General features: G+C 40.3%; 1 protein-coding gene across 2 annotated transcripts in view; it reads left to right on the top strand.

Moving 5' to 3' along the window:
- Positions 1–21279, top strand: part of ferry3 (FERRY endosomal RAB5 effector complex subunit 3) — a 30915-nt gene extending 9636 nt beyond the window's left edge. For both annotated transcript variants that reach the window (XM_080437574.1, XM_080437575.1), the window contains exons 6-14: positions 544–668; positions 1232–1329; positions 2158–2355; positions 5477–5605; positions 7425–7493; positions 8843–9045; positions 13149–13206; positions 13699–13766; positions 20484–21279. In XM_080437574.1, the coding sequence (XP_080293700.1) occupies positions 544–668; positions 1232–1329; positions 2158–2355; positions 5477–5605; positions 7425–7493; positions 8843–9045; positions 13149–13206; positions 13699–13766; positions 20484–20576 (1041 nt within the window). In that variant the 3' untranslated portion in view covers positions 20577–21279. The remainder of the gene's footprint in view (positions 1–543; positions 669–1231; positions 1330–2157; positions 2356–5476; positions 5606–7424; positions 7494–8842; positions 9046–13148; positions 13207–13698; positions 13767–20483) is intronic.
- Positions 21280–26929: the final 5650 nt, after the last annotated feature.

Below are 26929 nucleotides of genomic sequence, written 5' to 3'. Positions count from 1 at the left end.
TTTTTAAAACAATAATAAAAAGGAACAGTTTTGGACGTACAAGGTTTCCACCCGACAGCGAACATTGTTTTCTTAGCGATTATTCTATCCATTACTTTTTTGATTAATCAAGTCATTTAGAAGTGTTTTTTTTTTACAACAAATTCATGTGGAAAATTGTGACGATATGGTTGCGTGCGTGCGTGCGCGCGCGTGCGTGCGTGTTTAATCGACACTCATGCATTAGTGTTGTAACATTTACATAATGTGTAACTCAAGTGTCCTTGTTAAGACCTCATCATATGACAATGTTTGCACTGGGTTGAACGTATTTATTTAGGTCAGGTAGCAGGTTTCTTCATTGTTACATCTTGTGTTACGGGTACATAAGTGTACAATGAATTGGTTCTGGTTGTTATGCAAGACGTACTGAACCACGTCTGCCCTACAGTATGTACTTCATTGAATGGAGTACCCCAAGGCTGTATAGGCCTCTTGCTTTTTTAGATCGAAACTTGTTCGAAAATGTTGTATTGAAAGTGTCCCATTGTTTTCCATGGAAAGGTGCTGGAGAACAAGTGGGCCAGTGAGCTGAAACACGTGACAGGCATCCAGAAGCAGGAGTACCAGGAGTGGGTCATCAAACTGCACCAGGACATGCAGAAATCACACAACAGCAGCAAGATCACGTGAGTCTGTCTCTCTGCACACGTACCATACACTGTAAAAACCTCTGTATCTGCACACGTACTCTGTAAAAAAGAAACTCAGGACCCTATCTAATGCCCAGTGAGTAGATCATGATGTCGAGTGGTTGTGATTTCATAGAGGAGATCATGATGTTGAGTGGTTGTGATTTCAGAGAGGAGATCATGATGTTGAGTGGTTGTGATTTCAGAGAGGAGATCATGATGTTGAGTGGTTGTGCTTTCAGAGAGGAGATCATGATGTTGAGTGGTTGTGATTTCATAGAGGAGATCATGATGTTGAGTGGTTGTGATTTCAGAGAGGAGATCATGATGTGAGTGGTTGTGATTTCAGAGAGGAGATCATGATGTTGAGTGGTTGTGGTTTCAGAGAGGAGATCATGATGTGAGTGGTTGTGATTTCAGAGAGGAGATCATGATGTGAGTGGTTGTGGTTTCAGAGAGGAGATCATGATGTGAGTGGTTGTGATTTCAGAGAGGAGATCATGATGTGAGTGGTTGTGATTTCAGAGAGGAGATCATGATGTGAGTGGTTGTGATTTCAGAGAGGAGATCAAGATGCAGGCCGGCCAGATGTCAGAAGAAGCAGACCTTTACGAGGAGCAGCTGCCTCAGCTGGAGGAGAGCTTCACCATACATCTAGGTACTGTGTAAAGTACAGTACATTTACTCAAGTACTGTACTCAATATTTATTTTACTTTACTTTACTTGTATTTAAAATGTTCAATACTTTACTTTAGATTTTTACTCCACTACATTTCAGAGGCAAATAGATTGCCGCATATTTCACAACTTTCCGCATATTTCGCAATTTCACCGCATAAAATTGCAAAAAAAACTGCATATTTCATCGCAAAATCAAGGATTTTAGCCCGCGTTTTTCTGGAGGGTATAACATGAATCCAATATGTAGTCGGGGTCCCTGCTTCATCTTTCTCTCAGCTAAGGGGTCCTTGGCCTGAAAAACGTTGGAAGGCCAATGTCTAATAGACCAGTGGTTTGTGCCAAGGACCCCCAAATTGATATATATGTGGCCGCGGACCCCCCACCTGAAAATATGTTATCCCAGGGACCCCCAGAAGCAAAGATGTGTGTTAAAAATGTTCGCCTTTAAATGAAAAGATTTAAAGATTTGCACACATTTTCAAAATGTTTCAAAAATAGCAGATCTACAAGCTCGAGTGCCAAACTATGAGCTTGTAGATCTGCTATTTTTGAATAGCCAAAGTATAAAATAAATGTTAAAGTGGTTAAAATGATTGTAAAGCTATATTAACTAATTTTGCTGGGGACCCCCTGGAACCCCCCCAAGGACGCCTGGGGGTCCCCGGACCCCACTTTGAGAACCAATGCTATAGATTATACATTTATCAATGTTTCCTCTCATATTTTGTAAGAAAGAGCTACATCTTGAAAACATTGATTTTTTTTAACTTAACTCTAGACTAAGGGTTGCTTGCTTTTTGCCAGGTGCCCAGCTGAAGACCATGCACAACCTGCGTCTGGTGCGTGCGGACGTCATGGGCCTGTGTAAGCACCGTCGCCACGGCAGCAGCGGAGCCAAGCTGAGGCGTCTGCAGACGGCCCTGTCCCTGTACTCCTCCTCCCTCTGTGGGCTGGTTCTACTGGTGGACAACAGGGTTAACTCCTACAGCGGTATTAAGAGAGGTTAGTTACTGGTGGTTAACCTAGTTAACTCCTACAGCGGTATTAAGAGAGGTTAGTTACTGGTGGATAACAGGGTTAACTCCTACAGCGGTATTAAGAGAGGTTAGTTACTGGTGGATAACAGGGTTAACTCCTACAGCGGTATTAAGAGAGGTTAGTTACTGGTGGATAACAGGGTTAACTCCTACAGCGGTATTAAGAGAGGTTAGTTACTGGTGGTTAACCTAGTTAACTCCTACAGCGGTATTAAGAGAGGTTAGTTACTGGTGGATAACAGGGTTAACTCCTACAGCGGTATTAAGAGAGGTTAGTTACTGGTGGATAACAGGGTTAACTCCTACAGCGGTATTAAGAGAGGTTAGTTACTGGTGGTTAACCTAGTTAACTCCTACAGCGGTATTAAGAGAGGTTAGTTACTGGTGGATAACAGGGTTAACTCCTACAGCGGTATTAAGAGAGGTTAGTTACTGGTGGATAACAGGGTTAACTCCTACAGCGGTATTAAGAGAGGTTAGTTACTGGTGGACAACAGGGTTAACTCCTACAGCGGCATCAAGAGAGGTTAGTTACTGGTGGATAACAGGGTTAACTCCTACAGCGGTATTAAGAGAGGTTAGTTACTGGTGGACAACAGGGTTAACTCCTACAGCGGCATCAAGAGAGGTTAGTTACTGGTGGATAACAGGGTTAACTCCTACAGCGGTATTAAGAGAGGTTAGTTACTGGTGGTTAACCTAGTTAACCCCTACATCAAGAGAGGTTAGTTACTGGTAGTTAACCTAGTTAACTCCTACATCAAGAGAGGTTAGTTACTGGTAGTTAACCTAGTTGACGCCTACAGCGGTATCAAGGGAGGTTAGTTACTGGTGGTTAACCTAGTTAACCCCTACATCAAGAGAGGTTAGTTACTGGTAGTTAACCTAGTTAACTCCTACATCAAGAGAGGTTAGTTACTGGTGGTTAACCTAGTTAACTCCTACATCAAGAGAGGTTAGTTACTGGTGGTTAACCTAGTTAACTCCTACATCAAGAGAGGTTAGTTACTGGTAGTTAACCTAGTTAACTCCTACATCAAGAGAGGTTAGTTACTGGTAGTTAACCTAGTTGACGCCTACAGCGGTATTAAGAGAGGTTAGTTACTGGTGGTTAACCTAGTTAACCCCTACATCAAGAGAGGTTGTTACTGGTAGTTAACCTAGTTAACTTCTACATCAAGAGAGGTTAGTTACTGGTGGTTAACCTAGTTAACCCCTACATCAAGAGAGGTTAGTTACTGGTAGTAACCTAGTTAACTCCTACATCAAGAGAGGTTAGTTACTGGACTGGTAGTTAACCTAGTTAACCCCTACATCAAGAGAGGTTAGTTACTGGTAGATAACCTAGTTAACTCCTACATCAAGAGAGGTTAGTTACTGGTAGCTAACCTAGTTAACTCCTTTTTCATTTTTCATTTCAAACCTTTATTTATTCTCGAAAGACATTGAGGTTGCCCTCATTTGCAGTGTTGTCGAGATACAGTACAACATCAATACAACATCAATATTCATATCAATGACATTCAGAACAAAAACAAAATTAAAAACAGTTACAGACATTTGTGGGTAGATCTGCAATCAAAGATTTAAATTGACCATATGTTATGGGCGAACTGATCTTAAATTTCAGCTGCAGGTCATTCCACGTAGTTGGGGCACTAACGCAAAAGGCTGTTTTCCCAAGTTCAGTCCTTACCCTAGGGACTTTCAGCGTCAGCCAGTCATTTGAGCGTGTCCCATGCGCTCCAGGATTCCATTCTATCAATGAATTAATATATAATGGCAAAGTCCCATCAATTGCCTTAAAAATAAATAGGTACCAATGTTTGTTTCGCCAACCTACTCTGTCATATAGGATGCAGTGATGGGTCCTAAAATGTTCACCAGAAATGAAGCGCAGGGCAGAGTGGTAAACTGAATCTAAAACCTTGAGGGTAGAAGGGGAAGCATTCCTATAAATGACATCACCATAGTCCAAAACAGGGAGAACAACAGCTTCAATGACTCTTTTTCTACAGGTCATTGGGAAACTAGCTTTATTCCTGTAGAAGAAGCCAATCTTTTGTCTGAGCTTGCAGGCAAGATTGTCTAAATGATATTTAAAAGTTAATTTTTTGTCAAGCCAAATTCCAAGATATTTATATTCAGTAACCCTTTCTATGATGGTTCCATTTGAGGTAGTAATATGTAGGCTATTATAATCTATTTCCCTGGCCCTAGAGAATAAAATGTATTTAGTTTTTCCTTCATTAAGTACAAGTTTCAGCTCTTTAAGGGAATCCTGAAACACATTAAATGACAACTGCAATTTTTCAGTTGCCAGTTGGACAGACTCAGCAATGCAATAAAGAATGGTGTCGTCTGCATAAAAATGGGCTTGGCAGCCACCAAGAGACAAAGCCATGTTGTTTATATATAAAGTAAATAAAACAGGGCCCAGAATTGACCCTTGAGGGACGCCTTTGGAGATTGGCAAGAACCCTGATTGGGCTCTCCCAGCTTTCACGCACTGGGATCTCTCAGTCAGATAGCTCTGAAACCAAGTGCAGGTATCTCCATCAAACCCAGTGCTGTGTAGTATATTTAAGAGTAGTGAATGATCAACTGTGTCAAAGGCTTTAGATAAATCTATGAATAGTGCAGCACAATGTTTTCTTTTATCTACAGCAGAAGCAATATCATTTATAATTAGGGTAGTGGCAGTGATTGTACTGTGCTTGGCTCTAAAACCCGACTGAAGTGGGGTTAATACAGAGTTGTTTGATAAAAATATTTTAAGCTGCTTATCCTACATCAAGAGAGTTTAGTTACTGGTAGATAACCTAGTTAACCCCTACATCAAGAGAGGTTAGTTACTGGTAGATAACCTAGTTAACTCCTACATCAAGAGAGGTTAGTTACTGGTAGATAACCTAGTTAACTCCTACATCAAGAGAGTTTAGTTACTGGTAGATAACCTAGTTAACTCCAACATCAAGAGAGGTTAGTATAACCTAGTTAACTCCTAGTTTGACAGGTACATGGGCACTGGTCCATGATCAAATCATCAAGGCCTCAGATTGAGACATGTGGTTTGTTTCCCTCAGAGTTTGCTACGGTGGCAAAGGAGTGCACAGACTTTCACTTCCCCCGTCTGGAAGAGCAGCTGGAGGTTGTCCAGCAGGTGGTGCTGTACGCCCGAGCCCAGAGGACCAGCAGGCAGAAACACCAGGCCGGTGAGAGAACACACATACTGCAGCAGAAACACCAGGCCGGTGAGAGAACACACATACTGCAGCAGAAACACCAGGCCGGTGAGAGAACACACACACATACTGCAGCAGAAACACCAGGCCGGTGAGAGAACACACACACATACTGCTCAGCGTTGCCAGATTTTGCAAGAGAAGGAAGCGGCCAGATCTATGAAAACAAGCCCAAAAGAAGCGACTTGGCCACATGAGCTCGCGCGCGCGCACACACACACACACACACACACACACACACACACACACACACACACACACACACACACACACACACACTGTAGGAAAAGTTGTACATTCTAGCACTCTTGAAAACCATTTGAAAAATGTGGAATGTTTTTTAAACATTTCAACAACACAAATCGTGTATGGGGATCCCTGGCACAAAACATTTTCAGATGGGGGTCCATGGCCAAACACATTTTAATTTGGGGGTCCTTGATATGGGAAAAAAGTTTGAGAACTACTGGTTTAAACAACATTAGGAAATAAGCAACTACACTCAAGAAACTGCAACCCGAAACTACCAATATTTACAAGCCCAAAGTCGCTTATAATATGCTGACTTGGCAACACTGCTACTGGTCTAACACAATAGCTGCCTGAAAATCTGAATGTATATGACAGACATTTTCCCCCATACATTCCCCATAAAATCCCTTGGAAAGTTTCCACCTTGAATATTCCCGGAATTTTGCAACTGAAATCCAAACCCAGTCCGAGATGTTAAAAGGCCACGAAATGTTGTTTAAAGTGGTTCAACTAGTTGTTAACTAGTTGTACGAACGCTTGTTTTTCTATTGCTGTATTGTTTATTGGATTATTGGATTGTTTATTGGATCTTGTTTAGTCGATACACTTATAGCTAGGTATACTCTTGGTTGCTTGTTTTTGCAGAAAATGCACTAAAGACTTCTGGTGATTAGTAGTTTTCGTTCCCTACCTATGTTGAATACACTTATTGTAAGTCGCTTCTTATTGTAAGTCGCTTTGGATAAAAGCGTCTGCTAAATGACTGTAATGTAATGTAATGTTCACAAAGTAAGGTCTAGTGACCCCCAGGCGTCCATGAGGGGGCTCCAGGGGGTCCCCAGCAAAATGTGTTTATATAAAAATCAGTTGAATCTCTTTAATCTTGTATATACTGTATGTTTTTCCTTTTTGAAAATAGGCGATCAACAAGCTCACACCGCGTCGCACCTCGACACGTTGTGAGCTTTTGTTATAAAGCACTATATTCTGATGATAACCATTGCTATAGAGTGCTTGATCAGTAACAGGGGTCTCCCTGTCTCCAGCTCTTTAATAAACAGAAAATGCATATTCAGGTGGGTTGCCAATTTCAGCCAATCAGGAGAGAGTACACATTGTCCACCTTAAATTTCATAGTGTTCCAATTCCAATTGTGTCTGCTCATTTCTTTTTGTCATCACATCACATCACATTTCAATTGTTTCATCTGTATCCTGTATAAGTTCTCTATCCTGAATTAAAATTGGTATCCTGACCTGAAAATGCATTCACTGTTTACTAAAGAGCTGGAGAGACAAGGAGACCCCTGTTACTGAACAAACACTCTATAGCAATGATTACAATCACAATATAGAGCTATTTAGCACTTATTTTAACAAAACAAATCACTTACCCTACCTTTTAGTGTTTTATATATTGAAAAGTGATTTGTGTTTACTTTCTTTTGTTTACATAAAACATTTATCAATATGACCTTTAAGTCATTTTTTTATGAGCTATTTTGCATAATGGTTGTTTTGGTTTGATTCCCTGGCAGAGGTTCAGAGAAATGGTGGAGACGATAAGAGCAGAAACCTAGAGAGAAACCCTTCCAACATCTTACCAGGTGAGTGAAACCTAGAGAGATAGTGATTTTTTTCGACATTGGTCCGAAGGTGGTCACAGAATTCGATAGGTCACCACATTCGGCGCAACACTCAGAAACTTGGTGTTTCCCTTTTTATGTAATCTCTCAAGAACAGATTCTGCTCTGCGTTTGAATCTGTCGGGGGGGTTCGTCATATCGTGTACGCACTGGCCTACAAGTGGGCGTGCCTTCAGATCAGGAAGAAGGCCGCGCTTTACCCAATCAAATGTAGTGGGCGGGATTTACATGTCTGCCGATCCTTCCCCACTAGAAACAAACCGAAACTCATTTAACAATAGCGTCCTCGGAGCAGACAAAACCACGGAAAGATATTTACATTTTAACTTGCTCTTTCATCATAGAAACAAGCGGGCTTATAACCAAAACGATCCATGTTCTCTGGGAGAAGTGGTGTTAGTGTTCGGTGTAGAAATATTGTTAGTGGGAATGAAAACATAGTCGCACCACCGGTGTGAAAAGGCTGAAGGCAGACCAAAAGCCCGGTTTCCTTGCGTACGTGTGCTACGTCGACTTCCTCCCAGAGCCAAGTGAGATAGTAAAAAACAGCAGAGGGTGCTGTTTTTCCTTTTCATTTGGCGATGGGTTCCCAGATTGCTTTTTATGTAACTCATTCACTGCCAGGAATTAATTAATTAATTTGTCTCCGGTCCCCTTGCCAGCGAAAACGGCGATTTTACTGCACCTTTGAAAAATCATGGAATATTCTCCGTGACCGCCGTCCTCATGGAGATCGGCTCATTACACGCACAGGGGGTGTCGTAGTATAGGGAAATTGGCTGGTCGCGATCCTCCATTCCAGAGCTATGGCCGTTTGAATGTGTTTTGTTTTTTTTAAACAGCAGAAAAACAACAGAAAGCCGCAACATTTTTACTTTTATAGATCCTTTAACATGAAAGGCGCCTAGAGTTTTTTGTTGTTGTGATCACTTGATTTCTGGGTGTACTCTTCTTTGGTGGTGCTTGGTTGTGCTTGGACCATTCACCCCCCCCCCCCCCCACACACACACCCCCAAAAAACAAAAAGTCGTCATAAGTCGTTCTTGGCAGTGTGGGCGTTTGGACGATGTCTCTACATAAGTCGTCCTTGGCAGTGGATGAGTTAACTATGGTGTTTCCTTGGTGAGAGAGAAAAGGCAGAGAATCCAGTGCACAATCGCATTTATTTTTATTCTTGTTATGCAGATGGATGGAAACGATTCTAACGATTATGCACAATAATTGCGATTAGCTCAAACGACTGCGCTCAGACGATTATGATAACGGTATGTCAATGGCCTCAGCATTCCTCTGTTCTGTGGTTCTTCCAGGTGAGTTCTACATCTCGAGGCACTGCAACCTGTCGGAGTTGCACGTGGTGTTCCACCTGTGTGTGGACGACAACATCCGCTCGGGGAACATCACGGCCCGCGACCCCGCCATCATGGGCCTGAGGAACATCCTGAAGGTCTGCTGTACGCACGACATCACCACCATCACCATCCCTCTGCTGCTGGTCCACACCATGTCTGAGGTAATAATGATACTAATATTAATAATAATACATCACCATCCCTCTGCTGCTGGTCCACACCATGTCTGAGGTAATAATGATAATAATATTAATAATAATACATCACCATCCCTCTGCTGCTGGTCCACACCATGTCTGAGGTAATAATGATACTAATATTAATAATAATACATCACCATCCCTCTGCTGCTGGTCCACACCATGTCTGAGGTAATAATGATAATAATATTAATAATAATACATCACCATCCCTCTGCTGCTGGTCCACACCATGTCTGAGGTAATAATGATACTAATATTAATAATAATACATCACCATCCCTCTGCTGCTGGTCCACACCATGTCTGAGGTAATAATGATAATAATATTAATAATAATACATCACCATCCCTCTGCTGCTGGTCCACACCATGTCTGAGGTAATAATGATACTAATATTAATAATAATACATCACCATCCCTCTGCTGCTGGTCCACACCATGTCTGAGGTAATAATGATACTAATATTAATAATAATACATCACCATCCCTCTGCTGCTGGTCCACACCATGTCTGAGGTAATAATGATAATAATATTAATAATAATAATACATCACCATCCCTCTGCGGCTGCTGGTGGTAATAATAATAATATATATTTTTTTTAAGTTCCTATCATACAAACATTTAGCAGCCCCCCACTGTAGTAACCTCTGAGGACCCCCTAAGGGTCACGGACCCCCTGTTGAAGACCCATGGTGTAAACAGCAGGTCTGAGCAGGACTGACAGACAGACTACAGCTGAACCTGAACACACTGTTAACACTTTAAGACCGGGAACGCATACTGTGTCGTTTTAGATTTTTAGCTATAAACATTATTTTATACCTTTGGCTATTTAAAAATAGCAGATATACAAGCTCATAGTGCTATGAGCTTGTAGATCTGCTATTTATGTATTTTTATCGTGAAGATTTGTGCAAATCTTTGAATATATATATATTTTTAAGGCGAACATTATTAACTAAAATCTTTGTTTCTGGGGGATTCTTCAACTGTCTTCTAAATCCTTTTCTAAATGTCTTCTAAAACATTAAAAAACTTATGTTGCTATGATATCAGTGGTTCTCAAACTTTTTCTTGTGAAGGACCACCCACAATGATATGTATGACATGTCCGCGGACCCCCATCTCAAAATATGTTGTTCCAGGGACCCCTCAGAAGCAAAGATTTGCGTTAAAACTGTATATATATATTCAAAGATTTGAGTTAAAACTGTATATATATATTCAAAGATTTGCACACATTAATTTTCACAATTGTTTTTTTCAAAAATAGCAGATCTACAAGCTCATAGCACGGCTATAAGCTATGAGCTTGTAGATCTGCAATTTTTTTTAATAGACAAATAAATCTAAAGTGTCACAGATGCGTTTCCGGATTGAATGGGTTAATGCTTAAAAAAAAAAAAACTCTTTAATGTTGAAACGTCTTTGAATCAGTGTGTGAAAGAATGAAGTGTTCCCTATAAGAACTAAAGCCCTGGGCTGATGCGCTGCTCCTGTCACAACACGTCTGCACAAAGCTTTCCTACTCGTCCAATCAACACTGTTTGTTTACAAAAAACCCAAAAGCTATTTGAGTTGTTTCCACGCTACCAGGAATGTTAGGCTCTTCTTTGATGCTGTGCTTCTCAAACGTGTTCATGTTCAACGAAGGAACCTCCCACATTAAAATGTACTTGGCTGCGGACCTCCAACTGAAAAGATTTGCAGTGGTAGAAAAAGTACTCACATTTATTACTTACGTAAAAGTATCATTATCACAATGTAGAAATACTCTGTTACGTTAAGTAAAAGTCCAGGATTAAACCTTTACTTGAGTAAAAGTACAAAAGTATTGGTATCAAAATGTACTTAAAGTACCAAAAGTAGAAGGTACTCATTATGCAGAATGTAGTACATAGTACATAGTACATAGTACATAGTATATGTATATGTATAAAAATCTTTTGAAAATAGCAGATCTGCTATATTCAAATGACCGAAATCTTTATTAGGCTGAAGTGGTTAATGTATGCTTTGTTATAATAATCAAAGTCTACAAAGTAACTAGTAACTGAAGTTTTCAAATAATTGTAGTGGAGTAAAAAGCACAATATTTGCCTCTGAGATGTAGTGGAGTAAAAGTAAAAGTATGGAACATTTGAAATAGTCCAGTTATAGAGTACAGAAGTCCTGACGTCACTCGTTCATCCCCAGGTTCGTAAAGTAATTTCGCTATGGAGAATAACATTGGGTCATCATAGAATCGTCTCATATAAGAATTGTGGTCCAAAAATAAACAAACTGTCTGGGCGATATTGTCAGGGAGGAGGTTCTGTATCGTTTATGATAGTCAGTCACTTATATTTGATACAGTCTGTTTCTGGCGAAAATTTAACTAATTCGGCTGAAGTAACATTAGCGTTTTCTCACCGTTAGTTGATGCTTCATATCCATAAGAGTAAAACCGATGGGGTCATTTGTTTATTTTTGGAACACAGTTCTTATTTGACGCGATATTAAATACATCTATGGGGATTCAGAATGGGGGGGGTGGAAAACCGCGAACCAGTGCTTTAATTGTCAGCTTCTATTTTCATTTCAAAGCACTTTGTTCTCATCTTTCAATCTTGTTTCTTTTTTTCCCTCTGGCTTGGATAGATGGTTGTTTGTCTATTCTGGTGTTCTGGCATTCTAACGCCTGCCGTGGTTTTATCCAACACACCACAGACCTCCACACTGTTAGAGCAGGGCTTCTCAAAGTGGGTTCCAAGGAAGGGGTCCAAGGGTACCCCAGCTAAATGACTTAATCCATTAAGACCGGGAACGCATCTGTGTAATTTTATTTATTTATTTTGATCAATTTTGTATTTATTTTGCATCCGTCTCATTTTAGATTTCTTAGGCTATTCAAAAATAGCGGATATACAAGCAGATATATACATCTGTGCCGCATTATGAGCTTGTAGATCTGCTATATATTTTTTTAAATCGTGAAAATGTGTGCAAATCTTTGAAAAAGAATGTTAAAAAAAAAATTGGGTTTTTTTTATGCCTTTATTTAGAGAGGGATAGGGAAAGTCGGCTGACAGGAAATGGGGAGAGAGAAGGGGGGGGGGGGGGGGGTGCCACGCAGCCCAGGTCGTCGGGAACGGGAGTTGAACCCGCGACACGCTGTCGGGCTGGCATTGCAGCCTAGGGTGCCTGGACCGTCACACTACGGCCCAGGCCATTAAGCGAACATGTTTAACTCCAATATTTGCTTCTTGGGGGGTCCCTGGAACAAAATATTATGAGATGGGGGTCCGCGGCCCCCATCTCATGTCATTTTGGGGGTCCTTGACATGAAAAAGTTTAAGCAGCACTGATATTATAGCAACATACGTTTTTTCAAAAAACTGTCAGGATTTAGAAGACATTTGTAGAATCACCAGAAGCAAAGATTTGAGTTACAAATGTTCGCTTTAAAAAACAAACATATTCAAAGATTTGCTAAAATTTTCCACGATTTTACCAAAAAAATGCAGATCTACAAGCGAGTGCCACTCTATGTGCTTGTAGTTCCCGGTCTATAATGGATTAACCTAGTCCTAGCCTATTGGCTGCGGTGTTAAGTGGTCAGGTAGGTGGGCCGCAAACGCTTTCAAGATTTTCGAGTGGGCCCCCTATCCTGAGAAGGTTGAGGAATCACTGTTTATTAACTCATTCACTGCCTTAATTATTTCTGGCCGCGTTTGCCCACTGCCAGAGATTTTTCATTGAAAAAAAAAAAGTACTCAGGAGCCGAGATACAGAATTTTTAAGTTTTAAGTTAACAAGGAAGTGGATAGGAGTCTAGATCTTCGAAAAAATCATATCTCCTTGGTCTTTGGGTCAAATTTAAAAAATAAATTATAAAAATTAAAAAATAAATAAATTAAAATTAAAAGAATTAAAATTACGTTTTTTACGTTCTTGGCAAAATTGGTAATTGGAAATAATTACGTTTTTTACATTCTAGGCAGGGAATGAGTTAATCTTAATGTGAATCTTAACGAAGTGATTACTATCGTGGTTATTGTTATATTGTTTTGTAGGAGATGACCATTCCATGGTGTCTGAAGAGGGCGGAGCTGGTATTCAAATGTGTCAAAGGTAAGAAGTTGAACCCATTAAAACCATCTGTGTAACCACTTAAACCATTATTTTATACTTTGGCCATTCAAAAATAGCTGATATACAAGCTCATAGTACAAAAAATATCAATATCTGCTATTTTTGAAAAATCGTGAAAATGTGTGCAAATCTTTGAATATATATATTTTAAAGCAAACATTTGTAACTCAAATCTTTGCTTCTGGGGGGGTCCCTGGAACAAGACATTTTCAGATGGGGGTCCGCGGCCAAATACAAACAGTTTTGGGGGGTCCTTGACATGAAAAGGTTTGAGAACCACTTATGTAGCAACATACGTTTTTCAGAAAACTGTTAGGATTTAGAAGACATTTTGTTGAATCACTAGGTGCCGCACTATGAGCTTGTAGATCTGCTATTTTTGAATAGCCAAAGAAATCTAAAAATGACACACACTCTCCCCAGTCTTAATGGACTAACTTAACATGAGAATTGCAATGTTTCCTTTTATAGGCTTCATGATGGAGATGGCGTCATGGGATGGAGGCATCTCACGGACTGTCCAGTTCATTGTACCACAGGTAAGGGATCAGTAACAGGTCTTAGTACAAGTAAGGGATCAGTAACAGGTCTTAGTTATTTTAAAATAGCAGATCTACAAGCTCACAACACGTCGCGATGCGACGCGTTTTGAGCTTGGGTTTGGACAAATACATAATTTGACATGAAGATGTTTAAGAACCACTGGTTTAAACAACATTAGGAAACAAGTCCAAATATAAGCAACTACACTTTAGAAACAAGCCCAAAGTCGCTTATAATAAGCAGACTTGGCAACCAAACAAACAGCTGTGATAGGAAGAAGACATGTCACTGCCACCTAGCATGCACACTACAGTTTTAAATCACTGGAGCGTCTTCGTGTAAATGCATAATAAGAAGTGACAACGCAACGGCACTTTGTCGTTTTCTGTTCTGATCGTGGCCTTAGTACAGGTAAAGGATCAGTAACAGTTCTTAGTACAGGTGAGGGATAGGGTTGGGATCCGGAATCGAAGGAACCAGATCCAACATCGAGGAACCGGAATCGGTTCCATCCAGTGTTGATTTCGTCAACTAAAACTATGAGGAAAAATGTCAGTCGACTACCTTTTTTCACTGACGAAAACAAAACCAAAAACTAGAAAAAGTGCTCCTCGGAGCACAGGTCTCCGCCAGGTCAGGTAGGTTATTGTGGCCTTCTGGTGGCGCTATAATAGGCCAATGTTTAAAGGGTACCATTTGTTCTTAGGCCATGCACGGCAATCGGACACTGCATTCATGGTTTGAGGCATTTTGTGCAATTTTTTTTTTTGTGCTAAATTAGACCTGCTGGTGGCGCTATAACAGGCCAATGTTAAAAGGGTGGCATTTGTTCCTCAACATAGTGTGAATGTGCGTGCAAAGTTTGACCGCAATCGGACGGTGCGTTCATGATTTGCGGAATTTTATTCAAAACAAGCCACTACTGCAAACTTTAGATGTCAATCTTAGCCAATGAGGATGGAAAATCAAACACATCCGTCTTGATCACATGACTATGGAGATCATGTGTACCGATTTGCGTGAAATTTGGATAAAATCGGAAGGAGTAATATAAAGAAATGTGTTTTACATAAGTCGGCCTCCTGGTGGCGCTATAAAAGGCAGATGGAAAAAATGCAGGGCAAAGGTTTTTCCTTGACCTCTAGGGAGTGTGCATACAAAGTTTTACACAGATCGGTGCAGTTATAGGTAAAAACATGAATCGCCACCATGAGGCTGATTTGAAAATTTTCAAGTGGCATTTCTTCCTCGGCATAGTGGAAATATGCGTGCAAAATTTCACCGAAATTGCATGCTGTGTTCATGATTTGAGGCATTTTGTTGAAAATGGAGCACTCCTGCAAACTTTGGAAGCCATTTTTAGCCAATCAGGATGGAATAAGAAAAATCTGAAAGATACGTTTTGTGTAATGACTATAGAGATACTGTGTACCGATTTGCGAGATTTTTGGACAAAATCTGTAGGAGTACTGTCAAAAAATATGTTTTGCACAAATCGGCCTCCTGGTGGCGCTATAAAAGGCCCATGTGAAAAATTTGGGGCAGAAGTTCGGAATTGGCATCCAGGGAGTGTGTGTGCACAGTTTCGCTGCGATCAAGCCAACGGTGGCAGAGATTAGCTGGTGACAGACGGACACACGGACGGACGGACGGACGGACGGAGGGTAAAACATACTCTCTCGCCATGCCTTTCGGCCTGGCGGAGACAACTAAGCTATTACGACTAAAACTAAGACTACATATATTGACAATTTCGTCAACAAATAAAAACTAGACTAAAATGTTAGTGAGGGACTAGTGGAGAAGAGATCCAGTAGAACTAAAAGACAAGTTGTATTATGTTTTGTTGCGGGTGGGTGTTGTGGTCTGAAAATACCAGATCTACAAGCTCACAACGCGTCGCGCTGCGACGCGTTGTGATCTGAGCTTGATCTGAGCTTGTAGATCGGCTATTTTCAGCATGCAACCAAGTGTAAAATCAGCCACTACGACGCCATCAAGGCACCGCCAAAATACATTTTAGTCGACTAAATCAACTGTAGATTTAGTCGACTATAATCCTATGATATTTAGTCAATCTAAAACTAGACAACAAACAAAACATTTCAGATGACTAAAACTAAATGGAATTGTATTCAAAAGACTATTGACTAAATCAAAAACCATCACTTTTGGAACTATTTGATCTCACTGTCAGAGCTGCTATGTGGAAAAAAACTACACTGTGTTCCAATGGATCCAATATAGTTATTATTTAGTCAGAAGCTTCTTGTTAATACTTTTCATTTAGTTCAATATATATAAAACACAGACATACTTAATTACTTGTTAATAACCTGTCCTCCCCATTTTGCAAATCTTTTACATAGCGAAAATAGCCGATTTAGCCGATTTACAATCGGCTATTTTTAAACAGCTGAAGTATACAGTATATAGGGCTGTAGTGGTTAATGTAAGTTTTGCAATAATATTCAAAATCTACAAAGTAACTAGTAATTAAAGTTTTCAAATAATTGTTGTGAAGTAAAAGTACAACATTTGCCTCTGAGATGTAGTGGAGTAGAGGTAAAAGTATTGAAAATTGGAAATGCTCCAGTAAAGTAAAAAAAAGTACAGTACTTGAGTAAATGTACTCAGTTACTTTACACCACTGTTTGAGTAGCTATTTGTATTTTGCAATAAGCCCCACGTATAGAACATTAGAAAAGCACACCTGGCTTTCCTAGAACACAGCCCTTTGAGTGCAGACACAAAGAGTTCCATAAATCATATTCTATATCTTCAGGGTCATTCTTATTAAGGTATAATAAGCAGAATATTTGTGTCTGTTGCCTGTGGGCACGAAAGCCCAAAATGTGGCACAATGAACCTGGCTTAGAATGAAAGGTGTAACCGCAGATCACTCAGCACACCACGCTCATTGTGAGAGAAAGTGAAACATTGCCTTTAACCCCTGAAGACCGGGAACGCATCTGTGTAACCACTTCAACCATTATTTTATACTTTGGCTATTCAAAAATAGCAGATTTAGAAGCTGATATACAGGCCTACAGATATACAGGAGAATTGAATTGAGCATTAAATTATATTAAACGGTACCAAAGAAATGAATGTCCCATTTCCCTTTTTTTCCCCTCCTTTCTTTTTTATGTTGTTGCTAGAAGTCTTTCAAGCTGATCTACAAGCTCATTGTGAGCTCTATTCTGCTATTTTGAATAACCAAAGTATAAAACAAGGCTTAAGTGGCTAATAATGGGTAATACAATTGTAAAGCAATTAAGTGAAGTAAAGCAATTAAGTCAAGTTTTCAAATAATTGTAGTGGTGTAAAAAAGTACAATATTTTGAGAAGAATTATAAATTAAATGGAAATACTTAAGTAAATTAAAAGTACCTGAAAAAATGTACTTAAAGCTGCACTATGTAACTTTCAGCACTTTGCCACTGAGCTAATAGAGCCTGCCTGCTTGCTCAGGGGAGGAATTGAATTTGGACCTTCAGGTCAACATTTGTGTCAAACCAGAAACGGGGTCGTGTCAAAGGTCGTGTCCAACCTAGACACAGGATTCTAGATGTCTCGATAGAAGAGCAGGGAGACAAAATACAACCACCCCAGTTGTATATTATATTGTATTAACATAACTACCATACAGATTAGGCAAAATAACATGGTATTCACTAAAAAAACAGAGCTTAATTAAGTGCAGTACTTGAGTGAATGGACTTAGTTACTTGTTGGATGGATGTTAACCCATTCAATCCGCATCTGTGTCATTTTAGATTTTTTTTGGCTATAAAAAATAGATTTTGAGCTATAAAAACATTTTGAGATGGGGGTCCGCGGCCAAATACATAATCTAAAAATGTTTTCTAAACAGTATGTTGCTACATCAGTGGTGCTCCAACTTTTCCATGTCAAGGACCCCCAAAATGATTATTTAATTAAGTATTTTGCCGTGGACCCCCATCTCAAAATGTCTTCGAGACACACCCCCCCCCCCCAGAAGCACAGATAGGAGTTTTTTTCAAAACATTGAAAAAAGCGTATTTTTTAAAACATTGCTGATCTACAAGCTCATTGTGCCGCGCAATGAGCTTGTAGATCTGCTATTTTTTGAATAGCCAAAGACATCTTAAAATGACACGGATGCGTTCCCGGTCTTAATGGGTTAAAGTTCATAATGTTATGACATGCCAGCGCGTTGACAACTTTTTAGGTAAATGAATGCCCTACTTCGTCATACGGTCGCCAAGAAGTAGTTGAAATAGCCGATCTACAAGCTCACAACAGCTATTTTCAAATGTTTTTAAAATTGTAATTAAAAAAAGAACGTTTTCTTGGAGATAGAAGGTGTCCACCCCGACAGCGATGATTCCTTCACCAGGCACCGTGTGTGTGTGTGTGTGTGTGTGTGTGTGTGTGTGTGTGTGTGTGTGTGTGTGTGTGTGTGTGTGTGTGTGTGTGTGTGTGTGTGTGTGTGTGTGTGTGTGTGTGTGTGTGTGTGTGTGTGTGTGTGTGTGTGTGTGTGTGTGTGTGTGTGTGTGTGTGTGTGCGCGCGCGCGCGCCGGTATGTGTTTATGTTGTGTGCTCTACTGCTGTGGGATAGTTAGTGTATGAGGGAGCGTTGCCTCGTGCATGTGTTTGCACTTAAACATTAGTACTTAAAATGCCTTTTCCATGGCCATCGTGTTCCCTATTAACCCATTAAAACAGGGAAGGCATCCGTGTCATTTTAGATTTTAGCTATATATATAAATATATGGTAACACATATGTTTTTCTGAAAACTCTTAGGATTTAGAACAGTGGTTCACAAAAATAGCAGACATACAAGCTCACAGCGCATCACTTCGTGTCACGCTGCGAGCTTGTACATCTGCTGTTTTTGAACATTTTTGAAGAATCTTGAAAGCGTTTGAATTGATTTTTTAACACAAATCTCTTCTAGGGGGGTTCCTGGCACAACATTTTTCAGATGGCGGTCCGCGGCCAAATACATATCATTGTGGGGGCCCTCGGCACTAAAGAGGCATTTGTAGAATGGGCCTCTGGTCATAAAGGGTTAAACCTCAGCTGCCGGGGTCAAACATCGTTCCGAGCAAACTGAAAATAACATTTTCAGTCCGGGATACGAATTTCATGCGTTCATGAGAGAGTACTCCACAAAGATAATACATGTTCTGTCAGGACAACTCATGAATGGATAAAGACAACTTATGAAGGATAAGACTTTTTTTTTATTGAATATAAAATGAGCAATATATTTATTATGGTTTGGCGATGAATTGGATCTGCTTTTAGGTACTCTGATAAAGCGCATCTCCCAACCATAGGGACTCCGAATCCCCCCCATAGTACATAAACAGCAGATCCAAAACGACAGGTGGCAGCTGGGGTGGTGGAGGGTGAGCAGCAATTTTAGCAAGACAGCAGTGACAGCAATGACAGCAGCAGCATCAGCATGAGCAGCAGCTAAAGCAAGCAGGATGAGAAGTGCAAACTTCCAAGACCTTGGAACGCATCTGTGTCACTTTAGATTTCTTTGGCTATTCAAAAATAGCAGATATACAAGCTCATAGCACAGCGCCGCGCTTGTAGATCTGCTATTTTTGAAAAATCTTGAAAAATAATGTTTTCGATTTTTTTTCAAAAATCTGTTATGATTTAGAAAACATTTTAAAGAATCGCCTCAGGTCTTAAAGGGTTAAATAGAGCGGTCTGAGAATGAAATGAGTGTGATTGGATGAGTGGATGTGAACGTGAAGCTGAGGCCAGGTCCAATGGTCGGCCGCCAACAACTGCGCTGAGTTCCCTGGCAGAACTTGCTCTGCGCACGGCTGTGCCAGGCGTGACGCTCATTTATTTTCTTTGTGGCATCACTTCCAAATTCACTTTGGTTTGTCCTGTATCCTGTAGGATTGTCCTATCTCCTGATTGGATAAAATTGGTATCCTGCCCTGAATTCTTTTTTAAAAGAGCTGGAGAGACGGGGAGACCCCTGTAACTGAACAACCACGCTATAGCAATGAGTACTAATATAGGATACTTACTGTAGCAAAAAACAAACAAACACTTAAAGCACCTTAACACTAATCTAAAGCTGTGCACAAAACATTCCAATTAGTGTTTTTGTGTAGAGTGGCTTTAAAGGTTGTGTGTTTTTCCTCCTGTGGTTTGTGCACATGCTTGTATGAGCTTTAACTCTCGCCGAGCATCTGTTGTGGTAGTGTGCCGAATATAACAGATCTACAAGCTACGAGCTTGTAGATCTGTTATTTTCGGCATGCGACTTGTGTTTTATGATGAAGGCTAAATGGGGTTTGTGTATGTGTGTGCTTGTACTTGTATTACTACGTGTAATACATGTAATGGATCAAACGTTCCTACAAGTAGAGTAGAATTTGAGAAACAGACGTTGTGAAGAACCATTATCCTGATCCTCACAGGAGAAATGGTTGTTCTATGATTTAAAAAAATGTTTTTAGAGACATGTTTACAATTAGAAAAAGATCCAGGTTGTGGTTAGGGTGAAGATCAGACAATTAGAGGTTAGGGTTAGAGTTTTCCCTATCTCATACTGAGTTATGCTGCGACACGTTTGGATCCTGTAGATCTGCAATTTTTTTTGCTATTTTAACACATTTTCAATGCCATCGTAACATTTGGTGTGTGTGTGTGTGTGTGTATGTGTGTGTGTGTGTGTGTGTTCCTCAGAGCATCTCAGAAGAAATGTTCTACCAGTTGAGCAACATGCTGCCTCAGATCTTCCGTGTGTCCTCTACGCTCACCCTGACCTCCAAGCACTGATGGAGACCCTCACCTTCATCTCCAAGACCCTCACCCTCACCTCAAGACCCTCACCCTCACCTCAAGACCCTCACCCTCACCTCCAAGACCCTCACCTTCATCTCCAAGACCCTCACCTTCATCTCCAAGACCCTCACCTCAAGACCCTCACCTCCAAGACCCTCACCTTCATCTCCAAGACCCTCACCTTCATCTCCAAGACCCTCACCTCAAGACCCTCACCTCCAAGACCCTCACCTTCATCTCCAAGACCCTCACCTTCATCTCCAAGACCCTCACCTCAAGACCCTCACCCTCACCTCCAAGGCCCTCACCCAAGAGACTCACCCTGACCTCCAAAGCACTGTATGTATGTAGCAGCCTGTAATGTGTGCTGCTGCCTTGGGCCGTCTGCCGACATTAACAACTCATTTATTGTCTTTCTTTCTGTTTTTTTAATGGCTAGCACTTTTTATTCTTTTTATTATTATTAATTAATTTATCCTACAAGGGACACTTTGTTTTTGTGTTTTGTGGAATTGACTACATTCCCTGCAGTAATTCAGACTAACTCAGGTGTGTCTCTGCGTGGCGTTGTGAAGACACATTGAACAGTTACTGTCGGGCAGAAAGAAACCTCATATCTCCACCTCGTACTTTTTTTTTACATTATTCTTTTATATTAATGTTGTATTATCAAAATAAATCTTAAGAGTTTTGCCAATTGTTTGGTGTCCCACTTGCATTACCAACAGGTTGAAAACCTGTATATCCAGTCGTTATGGGCATAAACAATGAGAGCCTCTGCGTTTGATATCCCCACTCTGGTCATTAATGTGTATGGTGTGTTGGTGATGTGTTTTATCCCTGCTTCTGCGTTCCTTCTGGAAAATGACTCCGTCTGATATGTTTGATATTTATGTTTGATAATATCACTGGTCTACATACTTCCCAAGACCAACCAGTAGGGGGCAGCTGTGACAGGGATACAGTACATTGGGGGGGATTTGGCAGAATGAATAAATTGGGCGAAAAAAAAACGGGGAAGAAAACACAAACCAAAAAAAGAAAGCCATTAAAAGTCCAGGGTGTGGTTCTGCTCTCATAGATCTGAATGTTTCAAACAGAACACAGTCTGTGACTGAGTGGAAGAGGTACTCAGATACAGTATATTTTACTTAACTACAAGTTGTGATAGCCTGCTTACTACATTCAAAATATTAGCTGAGCACAAGTACAAACATTTTGGCTCAAATTATACTTACAGTACCAAGGTAAAAGTACATTTTTTTTTGTCAGGGAGTGAGTGAGTGTGTGTTACGTAGTATTTAACGACTTCGCCAATTTGGTCTTAAAAGTCATTAAATTATAACTTAAGAAATGTGCAGATACCCTTTTTGATTGATTGCTTGATTGATTGATTTATTGAATACTTTATTTAGAAAGACATGGTAAAATTACATGGAAGTACAATTCACAGTACAAGGTCCTTTAAACTGGATCGCTCATAAAAGCACTTGCCTTATTTAAAATGAGATCCCTGTGCACTGAAATCATGATGACATTTAAGAAGACATACAAATATACACTACTATGCAGAACGTCATACAATCAGTTTACAGGTTACTCGTATGAAAAACAAGAAATATGTACAATAGACAGTTTTAGGAGGAGGGAGGGGGGGGGGTAGGTTAAGACTTTGACAGGGGACAGTTTGGAATTGCAGCCTCCTGAAGGTGATTCTTTAGGGCAGTTTTGAAAGTGAGTAGGGTTTTACACTCCTTTACTCCTATGGGTAGGGCATTCCACATTTTTGTTGAGTAGCATGAGAAAGTGTTCATTCCCTTGTTTGTGCCAAATCTGGGTTGAACATGATCAGTGGAGCTGCCTCTGGTGTTATGATTGTGGACTTCATTTACGTTTTGGAAGTATTTTGACAAATACAGGGGGATCCCAATGTTGTGTCGAATCTTGTAGACTAGGCCCATAGCAAATTGCCATACTCTGTCCTCGACCCTGGCCATCCAACCCTAGCAAAGTGAGCAGGGGTTAGATGGGTTGTATGATTGAGGCCAAGAAGTAGCGTTACCAGTTTGTTTTGGGATGTCTTTTTAAGGCTTTAGTGGTGTTGTGATACCATGCGAAGCATGCATAGTCGAAATGACAATGGATGAGGGCCCCTGCGAGAATTTTCAGGGTATTCTTACTGACTAGAAAGTTGATCCTGTACAGAAAACGTGTTTTTTGATGACTCTTTCTGCCATCTTATCACCGGAGAGGTTTGCCTCCAAGATGGAACCCAGGTAGGTAATTTCCTCCTTTCTTGTGATAACATCGTCACCCGCTTTGATTGTGAAGCTCTCAGCCTTGTTAAGGTTAACACTAGACCCAAAGAGAATGGATTCGGTTTTACCCAGGTGTAATGATAGTTTGTTGTCAGAGAGCCAGATGCGGATCGTATCGAGTTCAGAGCTGAGAGATTTTTCAACCTGAAACCTGTCCCTGTCCGAGACCAGCAGAGCCGAGTCATCTGCGAACAGGAACAGGTTGCAGTCGCAAGCTGATGACATATCGTTCACATATATCAGGAACAGTAAAGGTCCTAGTATACTTCCTTGCGGAACGCCACAACTCACTGGGAGGTTGGGGGACAGGGTTCCGTTTACTTCGACCACCTGTTCCCTCCCCTCCAGATAGGATCTCATCCAGCTAGCCGACGTATCATCAAAACCTATTGCTTTTAGCTTATCATGCAGAATTGGGTGATTAACGGTGTCAAAGGCCTTCTGGAGGTCCAGCATGACCATGCTGCAATATTTGCCCTTGTCGACCTCTTGTTTGATGTAGTCGTTCAAATAGAGAAGGCATGATTCAGTAGTGTTTTTTTCTGAAGCCAGATTGGAATTTGTAAATTAGATTTTTGTCCGCAAGATCAACCTGTTCATAAACTATTATAACTATTAAGCTAATCATCTGGGGAACACCCAAAAAAAGATTGGGGGGACCCCCCCAGTTTGGGGACCACTGCACTTACTCATACACATAGCAAACACAGGTTAGTAGGCCTAAAAGCAGCAGATAACGGTCAGTAGCAGCTTCCAGTTAAGCTGATGTTTAGTTGTTGATGAGAGAGGCTCCAGCAAAACATCATGTTTCATTTTAAGCCCCTTGAATTAACTGTGATGGATGATTCCACACAGTTTAGCTGCTGAGACTCACTAGCCTGTAATCCCGTGAAAGAGAGAGAGAGAGAGAGAGAGAAAGAAGAAGTCTTGGCTCTTTACACTCGTCTCCAAAAGATTAATAATGTTGCTGTTAAGTTGAGTATACTCAGGGCTTTAGACTGCAATGCAGTGATTATAGAGAGAAACACTGTGTGTGCTGCATGCGTGGGTCCGTGCGTGCATGTGTGTGTTTGCGTGCGTGAGTGCGCATGCGCATACTTGTATAACTATACTTGTGAGGGCCAAATGTCCCCTCAAGTATATACTGTGGTATAATTTGGGAAACAGACACAGTGCTGACCACTATGTTTGGTGTGCATCTAGGCTAGGTTTAAAGGAGGAGTTCACCCTAAAAAGTAGTTATGTTCTATCAATTACACACCCCATGAAGCCTTGATTTCATGGATTTATTTTTGTTTTTGTGGCATTCCTAAGACAATAATTTGATGACCGTGTGTATTTCCGGTAGGAGACACAAATAATCTACTTTGTGTCTCCTACCGGATACATTAGCCGGTAGGAGACGGGAATCTAATTATTAGCTTAGGAATGCGACAAAAACAAAAAAGAATCCATGGATTCAAGGCTTCATAGGGTGTGCAATTGATAGAAAATAAGTCATTTTTGGGGTGAACTCCTGCTTTAACTCCGGCATTAGGTTTAGGGTTAAAAATGGCAAAAGAGTGAAGATTTTCCTGTCCTCACAAGTATAGTAATACAAACACGAGGGGAAGAGAGAGAGAGAGAGAGAGAGAGAGAGAGAGAGAATGCACACGTGTATTTGAGAGTGTGTGGGGGGTACGTGCATTTGACCGTCTGGACCAACAGGTGGCACTGCTCCTAAAGATGAAGAAGGATGAGCCTACAGTCTATGGGATGAGCAGACAGATAGATGATGTTCCCTGCCAGAATCAGAATCAGTTTTATTGTCACATCACAGGTTTACAAGGTAAAAAAGTGGGTGAAATTCTTTTTTGTACATCGTTCCCATCGCAACGTTAGTTTCCATAGAAAGAAGAGGGGGGGGGGGGGAGAAGAAGAGGGTGGGGGGTAAGTGGGAAGGAGATCAAAACAAGAGAGCAACAGAAGGCCAGACAAGTTATCTACATATTTACAAATTACCTGAGATAATAAAAACAAAAAAAAACTAAAACTAAGGTGCCTGAGCATAGCAGCAATGTATTGTATACTGTGCATGTTATACTTATACTGTGCATGATAGACAATGGACGTTAAGGTGCTTAGAGGAAAAGGAGCACAATAAAAAAGACCAAAAAAAGTCAGTGCGTTATACAAGGGATTAAGGTGCAAAAGGTCAGTGCGTGTCCACCACTGCCAGGAGTCATCCATTATAAATATCATAATTAAAGAAATACGATTAAAAAAATCTAACTCAGAACTCACCACAAATATAAGAGTTATTGTTAGTGCTTGGTGTGGACGGCCCTTAATTAAAGATAGTGTAAGTGATTTTTTGACTGTAAAATTTAAGCTGATAAATGGGTGCTCTTTTCTGTTTATTAAAGAGCTGGAGAGACAGGGAGACCCCTGTTACTGAACAAACACTTTATAGCAATGATTACTATCATACAAATACAAAATGTGTATATGTTGAACTGTACATAGAACTAATGTGAATTGCTCATTACTTCATATTTTTTGTTAAACTATTTTTGTAGCTTGCCAAAAATGTTGCACTCCCAGTTTTATTGGGTTCAGCGTTAATACGCTGAACCCAATAAAACTTGGAGTGCAACATTAAGATTGGGAGTTAATCCTCAGATACAGCGTTGTGAAGTCAATAAGCTGTATGTCATTCATTGGAATGACATCCATGTAGGCGACATCTTGTGCTTGGTGTCAAGTTATTTCACATGCAATGAAATATAGGAATAGTTCACAGACTTCACACCCCAAAAAAAATGAAAGATATCACTCCTAACCCCCATTAATTAATTAGGCTAAACCATGTATTTCATTCTGGATAATGTAGACTGTCTGATATATTATAATTATGTTGGCTAAGATTACAATTACACACATTTTATTTTTTGCTATTTGTCACACAAAGAACTAGAGAAGTTCTGGATGGCAAAGACATCCAGAACGAATGTCACATCACAAGTTAAATTCGTTTTTGTTGTTTCCGGAAAGAAAAAGAAAAAAGAAAGGGGGGGGGGGCAAGAGGGAAACAAATACAAATAAAATAGTATGTATAAGGTTAGACATAAGGCGCATGAACTAGCAGCTGGTACTGTTCATGATATAGATATTAAAAGGATAGTTTCCCCCAAAATGGCCTTTTTTTCCTATGGATTAGTCACCCCAATTAGACTTGAATTCATGGATATGTTTTAGTTTTTCTCGCATTCCTAAGCCAATGATTTGATGACCGGCAGCGGTTCTGATATGGAGACACAAAGAGTCTCCTTTGTGTCTCCTACCGGAACCGCTGCCTACCGGTCCGCTGGTCATCAAATTATTGTTTTAGGAATCTGACGAAAACAAGACAATATCTATGAATTCAAGTCTCCATGGGGTAAATCATTTTGGGTGAACTATCCCTTTAAAGGGGTATTTCACTTTCAAAAAAACTTTTGGTCATTTTATCGTCTACTCAGGCCGTTGTGAACCCCCCAGACAGTTTTTAAGTTGCTCGATTCAGTATATAGATATTTGATATTCATTTAATCAGACACGCCCCCTTCCTATACAAACCCATTGTAACTTCAAACTCCATTTTAACCATGTTAGATTCATCAAAAACACCCGTCCTTGGTTCTGGTGACTCATACCGCCCCCCTAAAACGCGGGGGGCCGTGTTTTTTCAATTACTTTTTTCGTTTATTTTTAATATTTTTTTTGGAAAATCAAAAAAATCAAATACAATAAAAACATAATATAAAATACATGAAAAAAATTATCAGAAAAACATGGCCCCCTCACACATTAGGAGGGCAGGGTGAGTCACCAGAACCAAGGACGGGTGTTTTTGATGAATCTAACATGGTTAAAATGAAGTTTGAAGTTACAATGGGTTTGTATAGGAAGGGGGCGTGTCTGTTAAAATGAATATCAAATATCTAAATACAGAATCAAGCAACTTAAAAACTGTCTGGGGGGTTCACAAAGGCCTGAGTAGACGATAAA

Source organism: Gymnoscopelus braueri, assembly GCF_963280865.1.
Source record: "Gymnoscopelus braueri genome assembly, chromosome: 9".
NCBI classification, from domain to species: domain Eukaryota; kingdom Metazoa; phylum Chordata; class Actinopteri; order Myctophiformes; family Myctophidae; genus Gymnoscopelus; species Gymnoscopelus braueri.
This window is presented reverse-complemented; position numbering and strand designations above follow the sequence as displayed.